General features: G+C 36.4%; 1 protein-coding gene across 1 annotated transcript in view; it reads right to left on the reverse strand.

Moving 5' to 3' along the window:
* Positions 1–19019, reverse strand: part of NRK (Nik related kinase) — a 168896-nt gene extending 149877 nt beyond the window's left edge. Inside the window, exons 1-2 of the mRNA XM_023756920.1 lie at positions 18963–19019; positions 11923–11988 (exon numbers count right to left, since the gene is read on the reverse strand). Of these exons, the coding sequence (XP_023612688.1) occupies positions 11923–11988; positions 18963–19019 (123 nt within the window). The remainder of the gene's footprint in view (positions 1–11922; positions 11989–18962) is intronic.
* Positions 19020–19558: the final 539 nt, after the last annotated feature.

Below are 19558 nucleotides of genomic sequence, written 5' to 3' on the forward strand. Positions count from 1 at the left end.
ATATATATGAAACATAAAACAAATATTGTTTTCAATATATTAGACAAAGAGTACATTAGTGGTTCTAGCACTGCTCCCACCATTGTTTAAAATAATTTATAAGAGTTTGTCCTCATAAATTTTCCTAAAACTGATATATTAAAAACAGTTTTATGTGTGTATATGAATGACAAAATTCTACCATATTGTAGGTTATCAATCTTGACTTTTGTTTAGAAATATAAATTTGTCTCCTCCATAAATTTTTGTCTTTTTTTATTGTTGAAAATATAAAAAAAACCTTTGGTTTTTTTTTCCCCATTGAACCCCTTAGACCTCACCCACCACGCCCAGGCCTTCATCACACTATTGCCTGTGTCCATGGGCTATGCATATATGCATATTATAAGTTTCCTGGCTAATCACTCCCCACCAACCCCCACCCTCACCTTCCTTCTGAAATTTGTCAGTCTCTTCCACGCTTCTATGAATATGGATCTATTTTGTTCATCAGTTTATTTTGTTCATTAGATTCCTCATATGAGTGAGATGACATCATATTTGTCTTTCTCTGACTGGCTTATTTCCCTTAGCCTAATACTCTCCAGGTCCATGCATGCTGTTGCAAAATGGTAAGAGTTCCTTTTGTATTAGAGCCACATAGTATTCCAATGTGTAAATATACCACAGAATTTTACACACTCATCTGCTGATGGGCATTTGGGCTGTTTCCAGGTCTTATCTATTGTAAATTGTGCTGATATGAACATAGGGGTGCATACATTCTTTCTGATTGGTGTATCACGTTTCTTTGGATATGTTACTACAATTGGGATCACTGAATCAAATGGGAGTTCCATTCTTTTATTTTTTGAGGAAACTCCACACTGTTTTCCATAAAGGCTGCACCAGTCTGCATTCCCACCAGCAGTGTACTAGGTTTCCCTTTTCTCCACATTCTTGCCAGCACTTGTCATTTATTGATTTCTAGATGGTAGCCATTTTGACAGGTGTGAGGTGATACCTCATTGTGGTTCTAATTTGCATCTCTCTGATGATTAGTGACTTTGAGCATTTTGTCATGTCTCTTGGCCTTCTCTATGTCTTCTCTGGAGAAGTGTCTATTTAGGTCATTTGCCCATTTTTAATTGGATTGTTTGTCTTCCTTTTATTAAGTTGTATGAGTTCCTTGTATATTTTGGAAATTAACTCCTTATCAGTTACATCATTGGCAAATATGTTCTCCCTTTTCATTTTGTAGATGGTTTCTTTTGCTGTGCAGAAGCTTTTTATTTTTATGTAGTCCCATTTGTTTATTTTCACCTTTGTTTCCTTTGCCCTAGGAGCTGAATCTGTAAACATATTGCTGTGAGAGATGTCTGAGATTTTGGACCTGTGGTTTCTTCTAAGATTTTTATGGTTTCATGACTTACATTTAAATCTTTTCTCCATTTGGAGTTTATTCTTGTGTATGGTGTAAGTTGGTGGTCTAGTTTCCTTTTTCTTTTTTGCATGTATCTGTCCAATTTCCCCAACACCATTTATTGAAGAGACTGTCTTTATTCCATTGTATGCTCTCGCCTCCTTTTTCAAATATTAATTGAGCATAATTGCTTGGGCCAATTTCTGGGGTTTCTGTTCTGTTCCATTGATCTATATGCCTGTTCTAGTGCCAGTACCAGGTTGTTTTGAGTACAGTGGCTTTGTAGTGTAACTTGATATCTGGTATTGTGACTCCTACAACTTTGTTCTTCTTTTTCAAGACTGCTGCAGCTCTTCAGGGTCTTTTTTGGTTCCATATACATTTTTGGAGCATTCAACAATATCCAACATCTTTTTTTTTATAAAAATGCTCAGCAAAGGGGGAATAGAGGTATCATATCTCAACATAATAAAGGCCATACATGACAAACCCACAGCCAACATCATACTCAATGGGCAAAAACTAAACTCATTTCCCCCAAGAACAGAAAGAAGACAGAGATGCCCACTTTCAACACTCTTATTCAACATAGTTGTGGAAGTCTGAGCCATAGCGATCAGACAAGAAGAAAAAATAAAAGGCATTCAAATTGGAAAGAAGGAAATAAAACTGTTATTATTCGCAGATGACATGATAGTGTACATAGGAAACCCTAAAGACGCCACCAAAAACTACGACATTTAATAAATGAATTCGGCAATGTAGCAGGATAGAAAATTAACATCCAGAAATCAATGGTATTTTTATACACCAATAATGAACTCTGAGAAAGAGAAACTTAAAAACCAATCCCATTTGCCCTTGCAACAAAAAAATTAAGACAGGCATAAACTTATCCAAGGAGATAAAAGACTAGTACTCAGAAAACTACAGGACATAGAAAAAAAAGAGAGAGAGGAATATATAAGTGAGTGGGCAAATATACCATGTTCATGGATTGTTAGAATCAACATTATTAAAATGTCCATACTACTCAAAGCAATCTATATATTCAATGCAATCCCTATTAAAATTCCAACTGCATATTTGACAGATCTAGAATGAACACTCCTCCATACATTTGGATTTGTCTTTTCTGCTCCTAGAACAAATTTATAAAATCAACTGGATTATGTATCTGAAGATGTGAGCTCATGACTTTGCATTACCCCCTACATACCAAATATATCATTTAAATATATCTCCATGTATATCTGTGAACTTATTAAACAGATTAGAGTAATTGAGAAAAAATTTTGAGTTTTGAAAAAAAATTAATTAGGGTCTCTTGAGAGCACAAATCCCACATATGACTTTTACTTTCACCTTTTGTTCCTATAATGTTAGTGCTTCTTCCTTCATTAAGATTTATCAGGAGGCAGAAGTAAATTTTGGTATAGCACAAAAATAAAAAGATAAGCCTATAACTCAGAGCCTGGGTTATATTCCACAGTTGGAGAGAGGTCATGGCCAAAATGGAAAAAAAAAATTCCATTTTCTCCAAGACCTTTCCACTAATATGGTCCCCCTGAGTCTCAATTTATTTAGCCTATGTTGGTTCCTTTTACCCCCTTTGCAAATATGCAATCTCAGTTTTCTTATTGAAGATAAACTAGTCCCAGGAGTCTCAGTGAGAAAGTCCATTAGATTTTCTTCTAATGGAAAAAAGTAACAATCTTATTTCCTCCCTCCTTTTGTCTAAGCCAGTGGTTCTCAACCTTCCTAATGCCACGACCCTTTAATACAGTTCCTCATGTTGTGGTGACCCCCAACCATAAAATTATTTTCATTGCTACTTCATAACTGTAATTTTGCTACTGTTATGAATCGTAATGTAAATATCTGATATGCAGAATGTATTTTCATTGTTACAAATTGAACATAATTAGAGCATAGTGATTAATCACAAAAACAACATGTAATTATATATGTGTTTTCCAATGGTCTTAGGCGACCCCTGTGAAAGGGTCGTTCGACCCCCAAAGGGGTCACGACCCACAGGTTGAGAACCGCTGGCTAAGCTCACCCTAACTCTCCCTTTCCTTCCTGTAACCTATCAAACGTAGAAACCACAATCATAGGGAAAATAACCTCCTTCCTTATATCTACAAAACTAAGTCAATAAAATTACCCCCATTTAAAAAAATGTTTTATGATAATTCTAACTAGCTCTAGTGTCCAACAGAATGCTTGGAACATAGTGGATATTCAATTGATATATATATATAATCACAGAAAAATTTAAACATTCAAAGCAACATTTTCATTTAACGTTTCCTCTGATAGTGCAGCCTGAGAGATTACTTAAGAAAGATCAATTCTACCTTTTGAAGTCTATTATCACCAAGAGTTGATATCCAGGAAAAAGGGGGAACCAAGAGATGACTCTGGACTTATGGTACTTACACTAGGAAGGCACAACAGCCTAATAAGCAGTTAGCCTCAATTCGGCTGTAGCTTCAGTTTCTGCTTCTAAGTTTTACAGTGTATAATGAAATGCACAGTGTTATGCACTTTACAGATGCTCAAGCAGTATTTGTTGGCTGACTTAATTAAGCTATATTTGCAAAATGGCAAGGATGTGAGGAAACTTTCTTACCTAAAAAGAAAGCATTCACAGTGCTAAACATTTGGTAGGCAAATAAACAGTATAATTTCAGTCTAAAAGGAAAAATACTCAAACCCTATCCAATAGGTAGTGGCTAAGAAACCCAAATGTCAGCATGATGTTTCTGAAACTTAACTTAAAATATCATAAATTGTATGTCATCAGATTTGAGAACATTATTTTCATGCATTTCTGTTCCTATTCCCAGCCCCAACTTCAAATCCAGAAAATGTAACTAATAAACCTAAATCTCACCTGTCTGATGAGATTTTCAAAGTAAAAACAATGTGTCCAACAGTTATTTAAAAAATCAAATTTAAGAAGGAATAATTAAATGGTGTTTAAAATATTTTCCATATTCAATGGTGAACTTCCAGAGTGCAAGCAATTCAGGAATTTACTCATGACTGTAATGCCAAATCTTCATACATCTGACTTAATCTGCTGACTACCAGGGACAGATGAATACTCTAATATCTCTCAAGAATGGCTGATTACTGCCCTAGCCAGTTTGGCTCAGTGGAGAGAGCGTCAGCCTGTGAACTGAAGGGTCCCGGATTTGACTCCAGTTAAGAGCATATGCCTGGGTTGTTGGCTAGGTCAGATGTGCAGTCAAGGGCGCATGCCTGGGTTGTCGGCTAGGTCAGGCATGCAGAAGGCAGCCAATCAATTATTCCCTCTCATAATTGATGTTTCTATCTCTCACTTCCTCTCTGAAATCAATAAAAATATATTTTTAAAAAAGAATGGCTGCTTACTTATGCCCTGGATATGCAGGAGCAATGAACTATTTGGGGCAGATTTTCCTTCCACCAGCGCTGAGTTTCAACTAGGCATCAGGCACATGTCACAATGAAGCTGTAGGTAGTCCCAATTATAGAAGTTTACCCTATTTCAGGTTAATTTTTCCTTTGTTAGAGATAGTTGCCTTGATCCCTTTTCCACTCTTGTTTCTGCCTTCATCATTTACAGACGGCATTGTGGGAATAGGTAATTGAGGTTAGGGGTACAGTCAAAACTTTGTTAAGGCCCTAACTGGTTTGGCTCAGTGGATAGAGTGTTGGTCTGCAGACTGAAGGGTCCTGAGTTAGATTCCAGTCAAGGGCACATGCAGGGGTTACTGGCTCGATGCCCAGTAGGGGGCATGCAGGAGGCAACCAATCAATGATTCTCTCTCATCATTGATGTTTCTATCACTCTCTCCCTCTACCTTCCTCTCTGAAATCAATAAAATGTATATATTAAAAAAACTTCATTAAGGTCAAATCAAAGTGGTCCATTCATTCTGGAGATTCACTTCATTGTCTTACCCCACTAGTGTTCTGTTTAACAAATGGTGTTAGGTACTAGTAACATATAATAAAGCATCTTGCATTCCAAATTTACCAGCTACCCAGTTATAACATTGCATTGGGTACCATAGCAATTACTGAGCTAAATATCAGGCATCACTATCAGATGGTAAAGTAGAGGATGCAACATGATGAAAATAATTTTATTTGTTGAAATGGGGATTACTCAAGCTAGTAGCCAAAATCCACTTCTGTTTGCAAAGTGATAAAGGGATTATAAGATAGGTATTACTATGCTGATGACAGTGATAACAATAGTTTACATTTTATTGAGTTCCAGGCACTGTACTAAGTGTATTATTGAAGACCTAGAAGAAACCCTGGATATTATATAGTCTAACACATTAATTTTGTAGTTGAAGAAATGGGCCCAGAAAAGTCAAGTTACATGTATAGTGTCAGTTAGTAGGAAATTCAGGTTGCCACCCATAGTGCCACCCTTAAAGGGTCTTGGTCTCTTTCATAATACATCATAAAATAACTGTGGCATCTCTTTGTACATCATTCTTTAGGAAATTAATTTTTAGTAGTACCATTATAAATCAGTTTCAACCTATTATCTTTTTTTACTAATATGGCCTCACATGGGCAAATTCTAAAAATTTCTCCAATTCAAATAACAACTCTTAAGCCATGAGATTAGCAGATAAAGTTGAAAATGAAACTATATTTTATAACTACTAAGAAAAAAAAGAAGAGCAATTAACAAGAAACATGTAGCCTGGGACTACTACCAGATGTCAGAAACACAAGAGAATCCAGGCTTAAGATGAGGCTGACACCATGGAGTAAAGAGAGGAGAAACAAAAAGGACATTGATGCTGGATCAAGCCTCATCTGAAGACTTTCTCTGATTTTTCAGTAATGTGAACCAAAGAATTGACATTGTTGCCCAAGCCACAATAAGTCAGGTTTCCTCCTTTTTTTTCATCAAAATGCTTCTTACCTGATATTGCATATATTTTGCTTATTATAGTATTCCTGGTACCTTCCACAACCTGACATAAAATAGATCCTAAATAAATATTTGATGAAATAAAAAAAAGAAGAGCAGTACTTTCTTTTAAAACAAAAGAAAAAAATAAAAGCCACTATTTTAACTGAAGTTTGTACTGGCAGGAGGTGGGAGAGTGTAGAAAGATAAATATCTAATTAGAAGAAAAAGAAGGAAAGGAAAGGGTTTTACAATGTGAATTGTGGGACTCAGCCTTCATTTCAATGTGCACAGACCTCAGCAGACAGCTGGAAATCTGCCAGAGAACAAGGACTTGGAAACAAGCTGGAAGACATTGGAGAGACTTTAACCAAAAACAAACACCAGTAGGGGATGTGGTTGGCAGCACAGCAAAAGCAAAGGACTTTATGAGTCACTCTGACATTAATTTTGAATGGTATCATGCTTCCATTTTGTCATCCAGGGTTTGGTACTATCAAATATACATACATATATATGTTCTTTTTTAAATTTTAAAAAACATATATTTTTATTTATTTTTATAGAGGAAGGGAGAGGGAGAGATACAAACATCAATGATGAGAGCGAATCATTGATGGGCTGCTTTCTGCATACCCTCCCCACTGGGGATCGAGCTTGCAACCCTGGCATGTGCCCAGACCAGGAATTGAACCATGACCTCCCAGTTTATAGGTCAACTACAGTGGCTGGGCCATATATATGTTCTTGACTTAAATAATATAACATTACAGACAATAAAAGTATAGAATAAACATATCCAGTATCTCATTATTTATCATTTTTCATGTGCATGTTTTAACATAACTGTAAACAGTGTGTACATACAGTATGGAATACTTAACATCATAAGCACAGTTCTATGTTGCTAGAATCTTCGTAAACGTTGTTTTTCAGAGAATGATATATTGACTGAGTATAAGGCAATTTACTTCATCTTATTTTTTTTTTTTTACTATTTAGGATTTTGCTGAATTTGTCCTTTTACAAATAATAGCAATAGTAATAATGATACCAATAGCTACCTTTAAATGATATCTACAATGTGCAAGGCATTTTTTATGCATTGTTTCTAAATTTTATCAAATATTGTAAGGTAGGTATACTAGTAATTTAGCTCAGTTTATACTAGTAAATAAGGAAATTTATACTCAGAAGTTAAGTGACTTGCTTAAGGTCATAGCTAATTAATGGCCAAGTAAGCACTGAATCAGTCTGCCTAGTTCAAACATAGGCACTTTTTACCATAATATACTACTTTTTTGCTAAAATGGATATCTTTATGCTTTTTCTATATTTTTGGTGTTTATCATATATTTCCAAAAGTTGGATTATTGGTATAAAGAACATGAACCTTTTTTAATGTGTTTTCTCCATTCTCAAAATTATTTCCCATGAAGGTTATGATGTACAGTCCCACCATCCCAAAACTTTTTACAGAAGGAAATTAATTTGAGGTAGAAAAAAAGAGGTCACAACAATGAATGAGAAAGGAAAACTTATTTAATGTAAATAAAGTGTATGTAATCATCTGTCTTCTGTAACACAGAGGTGCATACTTTGAAGATCTAATTGCAGAAAATGTTCTTTATCACTGGAGCTAAATAGGTACATATAAAATTCTTAGGAATTATAAATGTGTGTAGGACCTAGCATATGGTAGATGCTTCATGAAGATCTAATTACAAGGGATTGACATGGACTTCTGGCTCCTGCTGTGTATGTAAAAAACTAGAAAAAGTACAACCCCCACCCCAACAACAAAAAAACCTGAATAATCTACAAAATCATAATTTTATCCTGAGCCTAAAAAGAAGTATCAAAGCAACCAACTAGCCTGAAATCTGAAGAAATACAAGCATCTGCAAGGAGAGATGGGACAAGAGCACTGGATCAACTGAAGCTATAGGCAGTGGTTATCAACCTTCTAGCCCTTTAAATACAGTTCCTCATGTTGTGACCCAACCATAAAATTATTTTCGTTGCTACTTCATAACTGTAATGTTGCTACTGTTATGAATCGTAATGTAAATATCTGATATGCAGGATGGTCTTAGGCGACCCCTGTGAAAGGGTCATTCGACCGCCAAAGGGGTCGTGACGCACAGGTTGAGAACCACTGCTATAGGGGGAAGAAAGGGTGAGCACAAAACCTGGTGCAAACAATTCAGCTAAATTGTTATGAACTGCTGAAGACCAAGTAAGGGCTCACATGAGAGTACAGTACCCTTGGGAGCCACAGATACAAGAAGAATTTATACACACTTGCAGGTTATTCTCCATGGATTTATAGAAATGACCTGATGGAGAGCAGAAGCCATTGCAATAGAAAAGCATACAACCATGTCCAATTCCTTTCCCACCAAGTAATAAAAGCTCCAGGAGAAGGGCAGCAAACCTGTCCTCACTTCCAAGGTGCAGGAAAAAAACCTACTAGAGCTGGGGAAAATGTAAAAAAAAAATACAAGTCCTCTACTCTTGGGGAGGGTCAGGAATTAGTACTGTGACTAGACCATTGAGAAGTATCCTACCAGTAGCAGAAGGTCACAATAACTAATAAAGCCAAACTCCCATGACCAAGAGACACAGGAATTGCCTATGACTGAAGCTGAATCAGGGAAACAGGGAACACTTCCCTGCCCCACACCACTAGACTTAGAAGCACTTAGCATGAAAGCAATAGCAGTATGCAGTGGTCCGCAAACTGCGGCTCGGCAAACCGCGGCTCGTGAGCCACATTCGGCTCTTTGGCCCCTTGAGTGTGGCTCTTCCACAAAATACCGACTTCTGCGCGTGGGCCACAAAGTTTCAATCGCACTGTATGTGTGCGCCCACACGTGGTATTTTGTGGAAGAGCCACACTCAAGGGGCCAAAGAGCCGCATGTGGCTCGTGAGCCCCGGTTTGCCGACCATGGCACTAGGGGAAGCACAAGAACATGGAGAGAGAATCTCTGAGGCACAGATGCATAGGGAAGGTCTACAACTGAGGATAGAGTGGGAATCTTGAGAAAAGGCATTCAGCAAACAAACCCTCATGCTAAGCACAAGGTAAGAGAGAAATTTGAAGCTGGTGGTGAACTGAAGGTAACCATAGCAACAACATAACCAAAGCATAGCTCATATTATTAGATTGACTCAAGCTCTTATATTAATGACCTAACAGAACAAGAGTGACCATTTCAAGACATAAATACTGTTCTACATGTAATGTCTGGCATTCAAACAAAAAAATCTGAGATACAATAATCAAGGGAAAAAGCCCATTCTCAACAAAGTAATCAATATAACCAGACTTACAGATAACTTGGATATTCAAAGTACAAAACAGAAAATTTAATATAACTATGATTGATATATGAAAGGTTTCAGTGGAACTTGGATATTCTTTCAAGTAGAATATTACTTGAAGGTCTATACTGTGTAACTTAAGATGCATATTGAAAAAATCATTCTGGTGGTAGTTACATGACTGAATGTATCCAACTCATAAAACTGTACACATAAAGTAGTAAATTTTTCTGACTACAAACTGCAGTAAGTCCTCACTTAATGTTGATAGGTTCTCCAACTTCTGATGAAATGATGTACTATAATGGAAACCAATTTTATCATAGGCTAATTGATATAAACAAGAGTTAAATTCCTATGGCATTTCATCAACATTATAGTGAAATAACATTGAACAAAACAACATTATTTGAAGACCTACTGTATACTTCAATAAGCTCTAGTTTTTAAAAATTATCATGCACAACTTACCTTTTTACCCTCTCCATGTTTCTTGTTTTTATGGCATCATGGTTCTGATGATTGATGATGAGAAACCATATTTTTGTGGTATCTAATCTTACCTTTAATTTTTACCTTATATTAGTGAGGTTTTTATTCTTAAGATATGGTGGCATAGAGAGCTCTATACCTTCAAATAAAAACAAGAATACACACACACTACACACACACAACACAACACACACCTCAGGATTAAAATGTGTATAGGTACATGGAGATTATAACTGTGCCTTAAAGAAGAGGAACTTCCTTATATAAGGTGTAGGTATTTATGCACAATATGGCAAAATTCACCTATATCACACAAATGTTAACTAATCATTTAGTCTGAGAGGCAATTGAGGTACCGTAAACAATATATTTGTATCCATGTAACATAACTGTTCATAGTTCACTGATTCTGTTAATAGGGAAGGACAAAATGGTTTGAAAAAACTTGTGTCATTAATATTGGCATTCTCTCTGTTCCTAATACTCATCAAGTTTCTTTCTGCTTTTAGGATCATTCCACAATCATTTTTTTTCTACTACTCAACTTCTATGCTACCAGCACTTTTGTGCAAATTTTAAAGACACCCTCTATCCCAACCTGGGTAGATACATTTAAAAAAGAAACTTTTTCTGGGAAGCTGCAGCCCTAAAGGTATAAGACTTGGCAAGTATAAGACACCCTTGTCTGAACTAGAAGGAAGTCCCTTCTTCTGGACCTATACACCTCTACACAGCCTAGAGTAAGGATCAGCCTAGGAGCAGTGATATGATTTTTTGATGGACAGGCCATGGAAAAGAAGAATACTGCATTTGTACAGAAACTTACATAAGATTGATAAAATGTGTATTCATCATATTAGAGAGTGGGGGAAGGGCATCTGATCAAGGTGATAGGGCCACTAAAGCACCCCCAACTCCAACCCAGTCTCTAACACTGTCCTGCTTCTGTTTAGAATGCATAAACCTGGCTTTTGTTTGGTTATCTCATATTTTTTCTGCTGGTATCAGTTTACCTAGCACCTCCCCAAGGATGCCAATTCTTACCCTTAAATCTAAAATAAGCTCTCCCGTTGGATGCTCTTATATCACTAGGAATTTTCTTACATAAATAAATTACAACTGCAATTACACAGTAATTTATTTGTGTGCTTACTTATATATGTGCTTCTCCAACCCACCATACACATACTCACATTTAATCACTTACACATTTTTAGACCATAAGCCACAGAAGAACAGGCACCAGAGACTATCACAGTACCTGGCACATACTTTGTGCTCAACAAATAATTACTAAATAAGTGCAGAATTTTTTTTCTTAGATTCTTTGGCAAACCCTGTCACACACATGTGCACACTCATGTACACTGTATGATATTGAATGCTATGGACATTTTCCTTTTTGTAAACATTCAGTTGAAAATTTCGAATGTGAGTAATTAGAATGGTATGGAGGTATAATATAAAACAAGTGATATTTTTATTTGGGTACATCTTCTTTTAATTAGTTTCCTTTTCTATTGGTGATTTCATCAATTCTCTGCTAATAATTTTTTACATCTTATGTTTGCTTGGCTGGTTCATTCTAGATTGAAAATCCATTCCTTTTGTAATAGTTGTCACAGGTGTCACTGAGCTATCTTAATTGAGTCATTTCTTGAAATGAAATGTGTTTTGTATTATTTGACTTGAAGTGTAGGGTTTTGCCTTGCAATCACTGCTGTTATTAGGAAAGTAAGAATGAATATGTAATCTGTTTCCACTTACCAAATAGATTCTGCCATAAGTACCAAGGCCAATGGTTTTATCCAGTGAAAATATTCCAGTTGGATCCTGAAAACATGTTGAACAAAAATTGTCAATCTTCATGGAAAAATAGGCAAGAATTCAACTATCAAGAATGGTATTTCCAATCTGCCTTGATCCCATAGAATGGGAAAAACCAAAGTGTCATTCACCTAAATAAATAAATAAATAAATAAATAAATAAACATGTCATAATCTCCCTGTTATAAGTGTAGTCATTTATAAAAAAGAAACAGTAACTGTATATTAATTATCATTAAACTGTAAAATGCATACCTTTATGTGTAGTTGAGGTACATGTCTTAATATAATTAGAATATTAAAAAAATAAGTTCATTTATTTGCAATTGAAATGCTCTTTTAATATCCATTTTTTAGTACTAATCAGACAGGCAGAATATTTAGATTACAGCAATGATGTATACATACTGGATATAAAATCTAGATAGCTTATGCATATAATAGTAATTGTTAAGAAAGAATATCATCTCTAAATATGAATCACAAAGCAAGATTATGGCATTAAAAGTTCATCACTTTAAAAAAAACTAGGCAAAGTTGGTTTTGTTTGTCTTTAAACCAATCTTTGCATATCATTTCATGGCACAAAATTACTGATATTTTCTTTGTCTTAAGCCTAAATATGACATCATAGAAGACAAAATATAACGTGTTTATGGGTAAATTCCTAAGGCTTCTTGAACATTGTTTCCTTACCTTACAATATGGATATTCCTTTCTCATTCACCACAAAACATTTTTATCACTATTTAAACTTTTAGTCTAGCAGTTTATTTTGCTATTTTATCAAAACTCATATGAGGTATAAGTATATGCCAGTTTATACACTAAGTGGTAGCTGTGTTGGCAAATTATTGGAAATTCACGTGCCTTATAGAAAGCACCTTTTATAAAAACAAACTTTGTTTAACATTGTTTGAAAACATTTTTATTACTGTGACAAATGTGAGCTAAATAGAAAAACTATTGAATATATACACTGTATATACTGAAATTATAGACTCCTTTAAACTGGTGTGATATTTATATAATCTAGCAAAACTATCATAGGAAAATGACACAATTATGGGATTACTTCAGTCAAGAAGTATTCAACTAGATAGAGTCAGGAGACTGGAGTTTTAGCCCTAGCTCTGCCATTAATTAACTATATGACTCTGGCTAAGTTATTTACTTTCTTCAGGACTTACTTTTCACATATATAAAATAAAGGTGCTGTGTTAGGTGATTTTCCAGCTCTAGCTCTAAAATCTTGTAAGAAAAAATTTAAGATTCCAACATTCTAAAATCCAGATGTTTCCACTGAATTGATAAACTGTTGTTATAGAAAACAGCAGCCTGCTTTCTTAAAGTCACCATCAAAATCAATGTCACAATATGCACTGTATCATTATAAACAAACAGTTCAAGGAATATACTCACAATGAAAATTCAAAAGTTTCTTGAAATATTAATTTTGAGGATTCAAGAGAAGTAAATGTATATTGTTATAGTGGCCATGATATTAAGCATATCACTCTTGTTATAACTCACTGAAATTTTTATGGAAAAAAGTTAACCAACAGAGGAGTTGCTAGGGTTTGACTTGAAGATTTTATTACTTTAGCATATTTCTTTGAAGGATATCAATGAGGGATTTATATTAGAAATTATCAATTATAGAGAAAGAGCATTGGGCCATCTGTCAAAAAAATCAAATATATTAACTGATTACTATTGGAAAACCATTCTTTGTTATAGTTAAGGCTGCATTTTAGCTGAACTTTATTTTCTGTATCTTTGAAAATATCTTAAATTTATGTAATCCACCCCTTTTTTTTACCTCTCAATGACATAAGTACCTTGCTCATAAATTTTGAATTCAGGCATCTAATTACTCAAAAAAAGGCACCAAGGAAATGGACAGGGACAATAAAATGCCTGTGGAATTCTTGTGAGTCTTACTTTATTTATACTCATGTTGTATAGAAAAATTGTCTTGCTCACAAATGACCAAAACATCTTAATTCTCTTCATGCTCACATTTAATAAAAAAAAAGTTTTTAAATGTTTTTCTCTTGTTCTTAAAGGCATCTCAGCATAATGTTCTACTCTATTCTAAGAGTATTTTTCATTAGTTTTATAGAATATTTTTCATTCCCCATCTTTATACTAGTATCTTTCAAGACTAAATGACTGTCAAACTGGGGGAAAAAGAAATATTTTAATTACCAGGGTAATATTACTTACTTTCTTATATCAAATTTTTCACTTAATTATAATTAGAAAATAGTTTATTCTGGGCCCGCAAAGGAAGGAAGCATTAAAAATGAATCTCTTTTTTTAATTTACTACTGTAAAATTAAAAAGGTCTATATCAGAGGGGTCTCCATAATTACTTGGTCCTCTCTTCTGCTCTACCACGCCAAGATAAGAAAAGCAGAAGAGGAAAGATCTTTATTTCTATGACTGCTATATCAATTTGGAGGTTATTTGGTGGTTTGGTATGCTTTGGTGTTCCATTTGGTGAAAAAAAAGTAATTAAGAAACTCCAATTTGTAATTTTTTTCAAAATAAATTATTAAAATATTTTTAACCATAAAATGTTGGGCAAATACTTTATACTTTGCTGGATTTTTCTATTTATGTAATTTATCTATTACAATTTAAAAGTCCTGGACTGTTTGCACCCCTGACACCTAGCATTTGGAAGACTTGTTTCTGTCTTCTGAATTCAAGCAGAGAAGAAAGAAGAAGCACTTTGATGGATAATTTTATTAAGGGCAGGGGTGGGGGTAGCAGGAAGAAAAAGGACCACTAGACGGCACTGTTTACTGGTTATATAAGAGACTCAGAAACAGAAGCTGATTGACAGAACCAAATAAGGCAGAAATTAAATTAAGAACAAAAGGGAACCATTAAGTGGTCATTATGGGTAACAATAAATTTCTGATTTAGGGCAGTAATGAAGCAGACCTAGTGAACACATTCCAGTAGTCAGAGAGCTAGAGGAAGGAAAGAGATTGCACAGTACCTAGAATGAACAGCTGAGGTTTTCCTTCTTTTGTTTTAAATATGAAACATAGCAATTTTATGAAAAGTCTTTATAGAGAGAGAACCTGAAAATAGCAGATATAACACTGGAAGTGCCAGAGTAAGTTTCAGAGATAGGTGGAGAAATGGGCTTCGCAATTCAAGTTGAAAACTTAGAAAAATAATCTCTTCTTCTAGACCAGTGTTTCACAAACTGTGGACTACATAAACTCTCACTACATGAGAATCATGTAGAAAATTTTATTTAAAATGCACAGATTCCTTGTCCCTACCATGGAATTATGAAATTGGAATCTCTGAGGATGAGTTTTAAGATCCCCAGATGATTCTTATGTACCATTCTAGTACATTAAGATAAAATCCACTGTTCTAGAAACTGGAAAATAAGACTGAGAAAATAGATTGAAGAAATACAGTGTCATGCTGGGGCGATGCTCTAGAAGATGTAATGAAGGCTATCCTGAATGTTTCAATACTTGTGGACAAGAAAGTAAAACTGCCTCAAACCAGGAGGCTAAGGGACTTAATAAAGTGGGAAGGTTCTCATGACTGAGTGGGGAAAACAGGTTTGTTCTGGGCTGTGGAAGACTGGGAGAGCTGGGATTTATATTTAAATATAAACCTAATGTAATTCAAATACAGTTCTTGGATCATGTGCTATTTCAGATCACCTCTGCCACTACTGTCCTCCAGGCCTGTCTAATCCTGACCCCAATATAGATTAGGACTACACATGGCAGTGTCAAATACCAAGGCCACAGCCATGAGGAATGTCATTACCATACCGGACACATAAGGCAAAGGCGACTATTATAGTGAAGACATGCCAGATTTGGAGATGAAGAAATAGTTTCCAGTCCCAAAGATTGAGTGACATAGGCATTCTAAGAAGAAAAGATGATAGATAGATGATAGATGATGATAGATGGTAGATAGATAGATAGATAGATAGATAGAACTTCAAGTATTGCTGGCAAGCAAGGTGGAAAAAAATACATGCACACATAGATAGATATAGATATAGATATAGATTATAGATTAGATATAGATATAGATATAGATAGCGTTGAAATTTTTTCAAAAAGAAAGCACAAACCACAAGTCTCTGTACTTTTTTGTTTTGCCATCTATATGAGATATTTATTCAATAATCAATCAGAAAAAATTACATCACCCAATAATTAACAGACAAAAATATAGTTGACTTGTCCTTTTCTGGTTATTATGTTGACTCTGTATGTATCTAACTGTAGGGTATCATGCAAAATAAGTTATACAATTCCCTCACCCCTCTCCTGCTTTCACTCTTGCTTACTATTTTCAGTTTTAAAATAATATCTATATAATAACAAAAATACAAAAAACCTTCCACCACTTTCTTTAAATCCCATTTTGCACAGAAGCTTGACCTCTCTCAAGGTTTTGTGTCCTATGGTTATTTAGCTGGCCAGCCCAGCAAAGGACATAACATATCAATTTTAATCTAGATCTATATTTAATTATTCTATACTCTGCAAGATTTTTTTTTTTATCAATGTGAAACTCTAAGGTCTGAATCACCCCCCATTACACGGTAGTTTCCAAATTGGTATACTTGGTGGTGACAGGTGCCAACTTTCTAACCTTCATATATGTCCCATTGAGGATAATTATTGAAAGGGTTCCCATCACATACAGGGTTTTTTCTTACTTTATCATCTTTTCATCAAAATGCAAATTTCCAAAGAGCTAAATTAGATAATGCTTGACCTTTTCATTTACTTTTATTCCTTCTTCAGAGACTCAGGAAATAAGTCTAATGAAAAGAAATCCTAAATCACTAAAAAACAATGACCCAGTGACCAAATTAACAGTGAACTTTTCACATCTCTAAAAATTTGACATACAAGAAATTGTAAAAGGGGTGCTACTTTTCTCCTAGATTTTTTAGGGTTTAGAGGTAGATGTCTGAGGAGAGAGCATAATTATGCATAACTTGTTCAGATTATGGAGACCTTCAAAATGAGTTATAAAATTACTCCTGTATAATAAAAATTTAGAAATTGTCAGAAGTTAAGAACTTTATGAGGCTTTCATGAAGTCTATAAAATAAGGCCAAATATCAATGCTTGGTTTTGTGTCTTATCCCTCTCCTACATTAAAAACCAATTCCTTGTCTTTTCCCCCTCCACACCACCACTAACCCTCAGAAAACTAATATTCCACTGGACTGCAATGTAAAGATTACAGCCTTTCTCCTTATCTCCTCCAATCTCACCAAGTTCTTATGTTCTGGGGCCATGACCAGGTCAGCTAGTCTGAGCTACCCGCCCCCCTTTTTGTGGCAATACATTTTTTTCCTTCTTTTTCCTTGGGTTTGGAATTCCTTGCTCTATTATTTCCATGAGGTCCTTCCTATTCCGCTCTTTGGTCAATTTTAGAATGAGATTATTTCAGTTGCCCCATGTGTAGTTTCACATATTTGCCCTAGTTTGCTTTTTTTTTTTCCTCTTTCTCCCACCATACACAGAAAATGTTGGAGGAGGGTTATATTTCATTCGTTTGTTTAACACCTTTTCTTGGGAGCAAATCTAGTCGGAATATGAAAGTTCTGTTCAGGAAGGAAACTACCAATTGAAGCCTCCATATTCATGCATGCACTGGGTACATGCAGGATGGAAAAAAGATTTAAAATTCTGTGACTTTGTCTTATGAAGCTGCACCAATAACCACAATGCTAATATTTGTAATTCAGCATGTTTATTTAAAGGCTAATAACAATTTGCTAAAATGTTATTCATGTGCATCACCTTCTGCTCCACACCATTATAGTGTAAAATTATAGAGCTGAGGTTTGGGGGAATGTCCTATTTTTGAGGGAGACAAGTGTCTGCCACCATCAAGGAGACAATTTTTAAATGCCAAATATGAATAAAATTGAGGCACTGCGTCCTTGAATAGTCCTATAACCTCAAGGTTAATATTTAGCTTTCCCCAAAGCAAGCAGGCCTGAACTACAGTTGCCTGGGGATCATTCCAGCACATGCAAGCTTATTCCCTTTCAGAATCCAGGGGCCCTTCGCATTCAAGAGAGGGTGCGAGTGAAATGCCAATCTAAAAAGAGAACTTAAAAAACGAATTTGGGTGGGATCCAGTATCTGCCAGAAACCAGATGCCAATGAAATAAACGGTGCTGCTAAAATAATAAGTCTGGTAATAACGATGGCGATAATAGCTCACCAATCAATTACAACTTTGGAAGAAAGCTGAGCAATCGGAAAAAGGAATTCACAAACGAAAACCATGAGAAAATCTGGTTAGCTAGTGAGTGCAATACTTTTGTTTTTAAATTGCAGCGTGCAGAATTCACTTCTTCAAGAGGCGTCGAGTTCTTTTCTCCCACAATACTGAATCGGGAACAGTGCCCTGGCAGAGTAAGAAGGTTTTACAAAGTGCTTTTAGAAAGCAAGAGAAGTGAAACTCCAAAGCTTTAATTTTTTAGCCCGCTGTCACCTACAAGTAAAGGTCAGTCTGAGAGTGGGCATCTTCTCTGGCAAAACAAGAAGGAAACCACGACGGGGCATCGGGGTGACAGAAAGGAGTGCTTTTGGGAAGCCACACTAAGTTGCCCTCTTTGGCCTCTCCTGGAGCGCAGCTTGGATAGGTACAGGAAAGTCGCTAGACAACGTGGGCCACGTTTAGAAAACGTCCACTGTTTAGGGTCCGCATAACCTCTGCCAATTCTCCCTCCTCCATAATCCCTGGTACCTTTGCCTTTCCTTGAGTTTGGCGCTGCTCTGGTGTCCAGGGGGCGCCTTTTCCAAAAACTTGCTCTCAGGGTCCCCTCCCGCACCAGTGGTCCTGTGGAAATTACAGCCTAGCCTAGGTTTTGGACGTCGGTGCCCTCCCGGATGTTCAGAACCCAAAGAAGAGAGCAATTTGGGGGGCGATGGGTCTCTTCTACTCACCGGCAAGTGGCCCAGATCTGTGACCTCCTTGTCCCTCCAACCCCCAGGTCCCGCCATGGCTTCCAGTGGAACAGGAGTGGGCGACTGACGAATCTAGGCACACTTTAGGTGTTTGAGGAGGAAGCAGTAAAGGAGTTGAAAGGGGAGGGGAGGTAGGGGGAAGGGAAAGAGTGGGGGAAAGGAATAGGGGATTTGTGGTGTGGGAGATAAAAGAGGGGAAAGTGGAGGGAAAAGAGCTAGGAGTGGAGGGAAGTCTGAGTTTAAGAGGCGGGAAAGCAAGTTTGGCTAAGGTGAGAGAAGAGCCTGAGCTTCCGTCTGGAAGACCAAGAAACTAGAGGAGTGCTCCTCTGGCGAGAGCGCAGTGTCTGCCCGGGCAGAGTGCGCCTCTTTCAGGGTGGGGAGGGGGGCGGTGCAAGGAGGTGCCCCCCCCACTTGTCCCCTGAGCAGCTCGAAGGGGATTGGTGCAGCGTCAGGTCCCCAGGTGGGCAGCCGCGCGCGGCAGGGAGGAGGGCTGGGGGCGGGAGGGGTGTACTGCAAGAGGGAGGTGCTGAAGGACTATAACGGTTTGCGAGCCAGCCCCTCAAGGCCTCCCCCGC

Source organism: Myotis lucifugus, unplaced genomic scaffold (genome assembly GCF_000147115.1).
Source record: "Myotis lucifugus unplaced genomic scaffold, Myoluc2.0 scaffold_2, whole genome shotgun sequence".
Lineage (NCBI taxonomy): Eukaryota > Metazoa > Chordata > Mammalia > Chiroptera > Vespertilionidae > Myotis > Myotis lucifugus.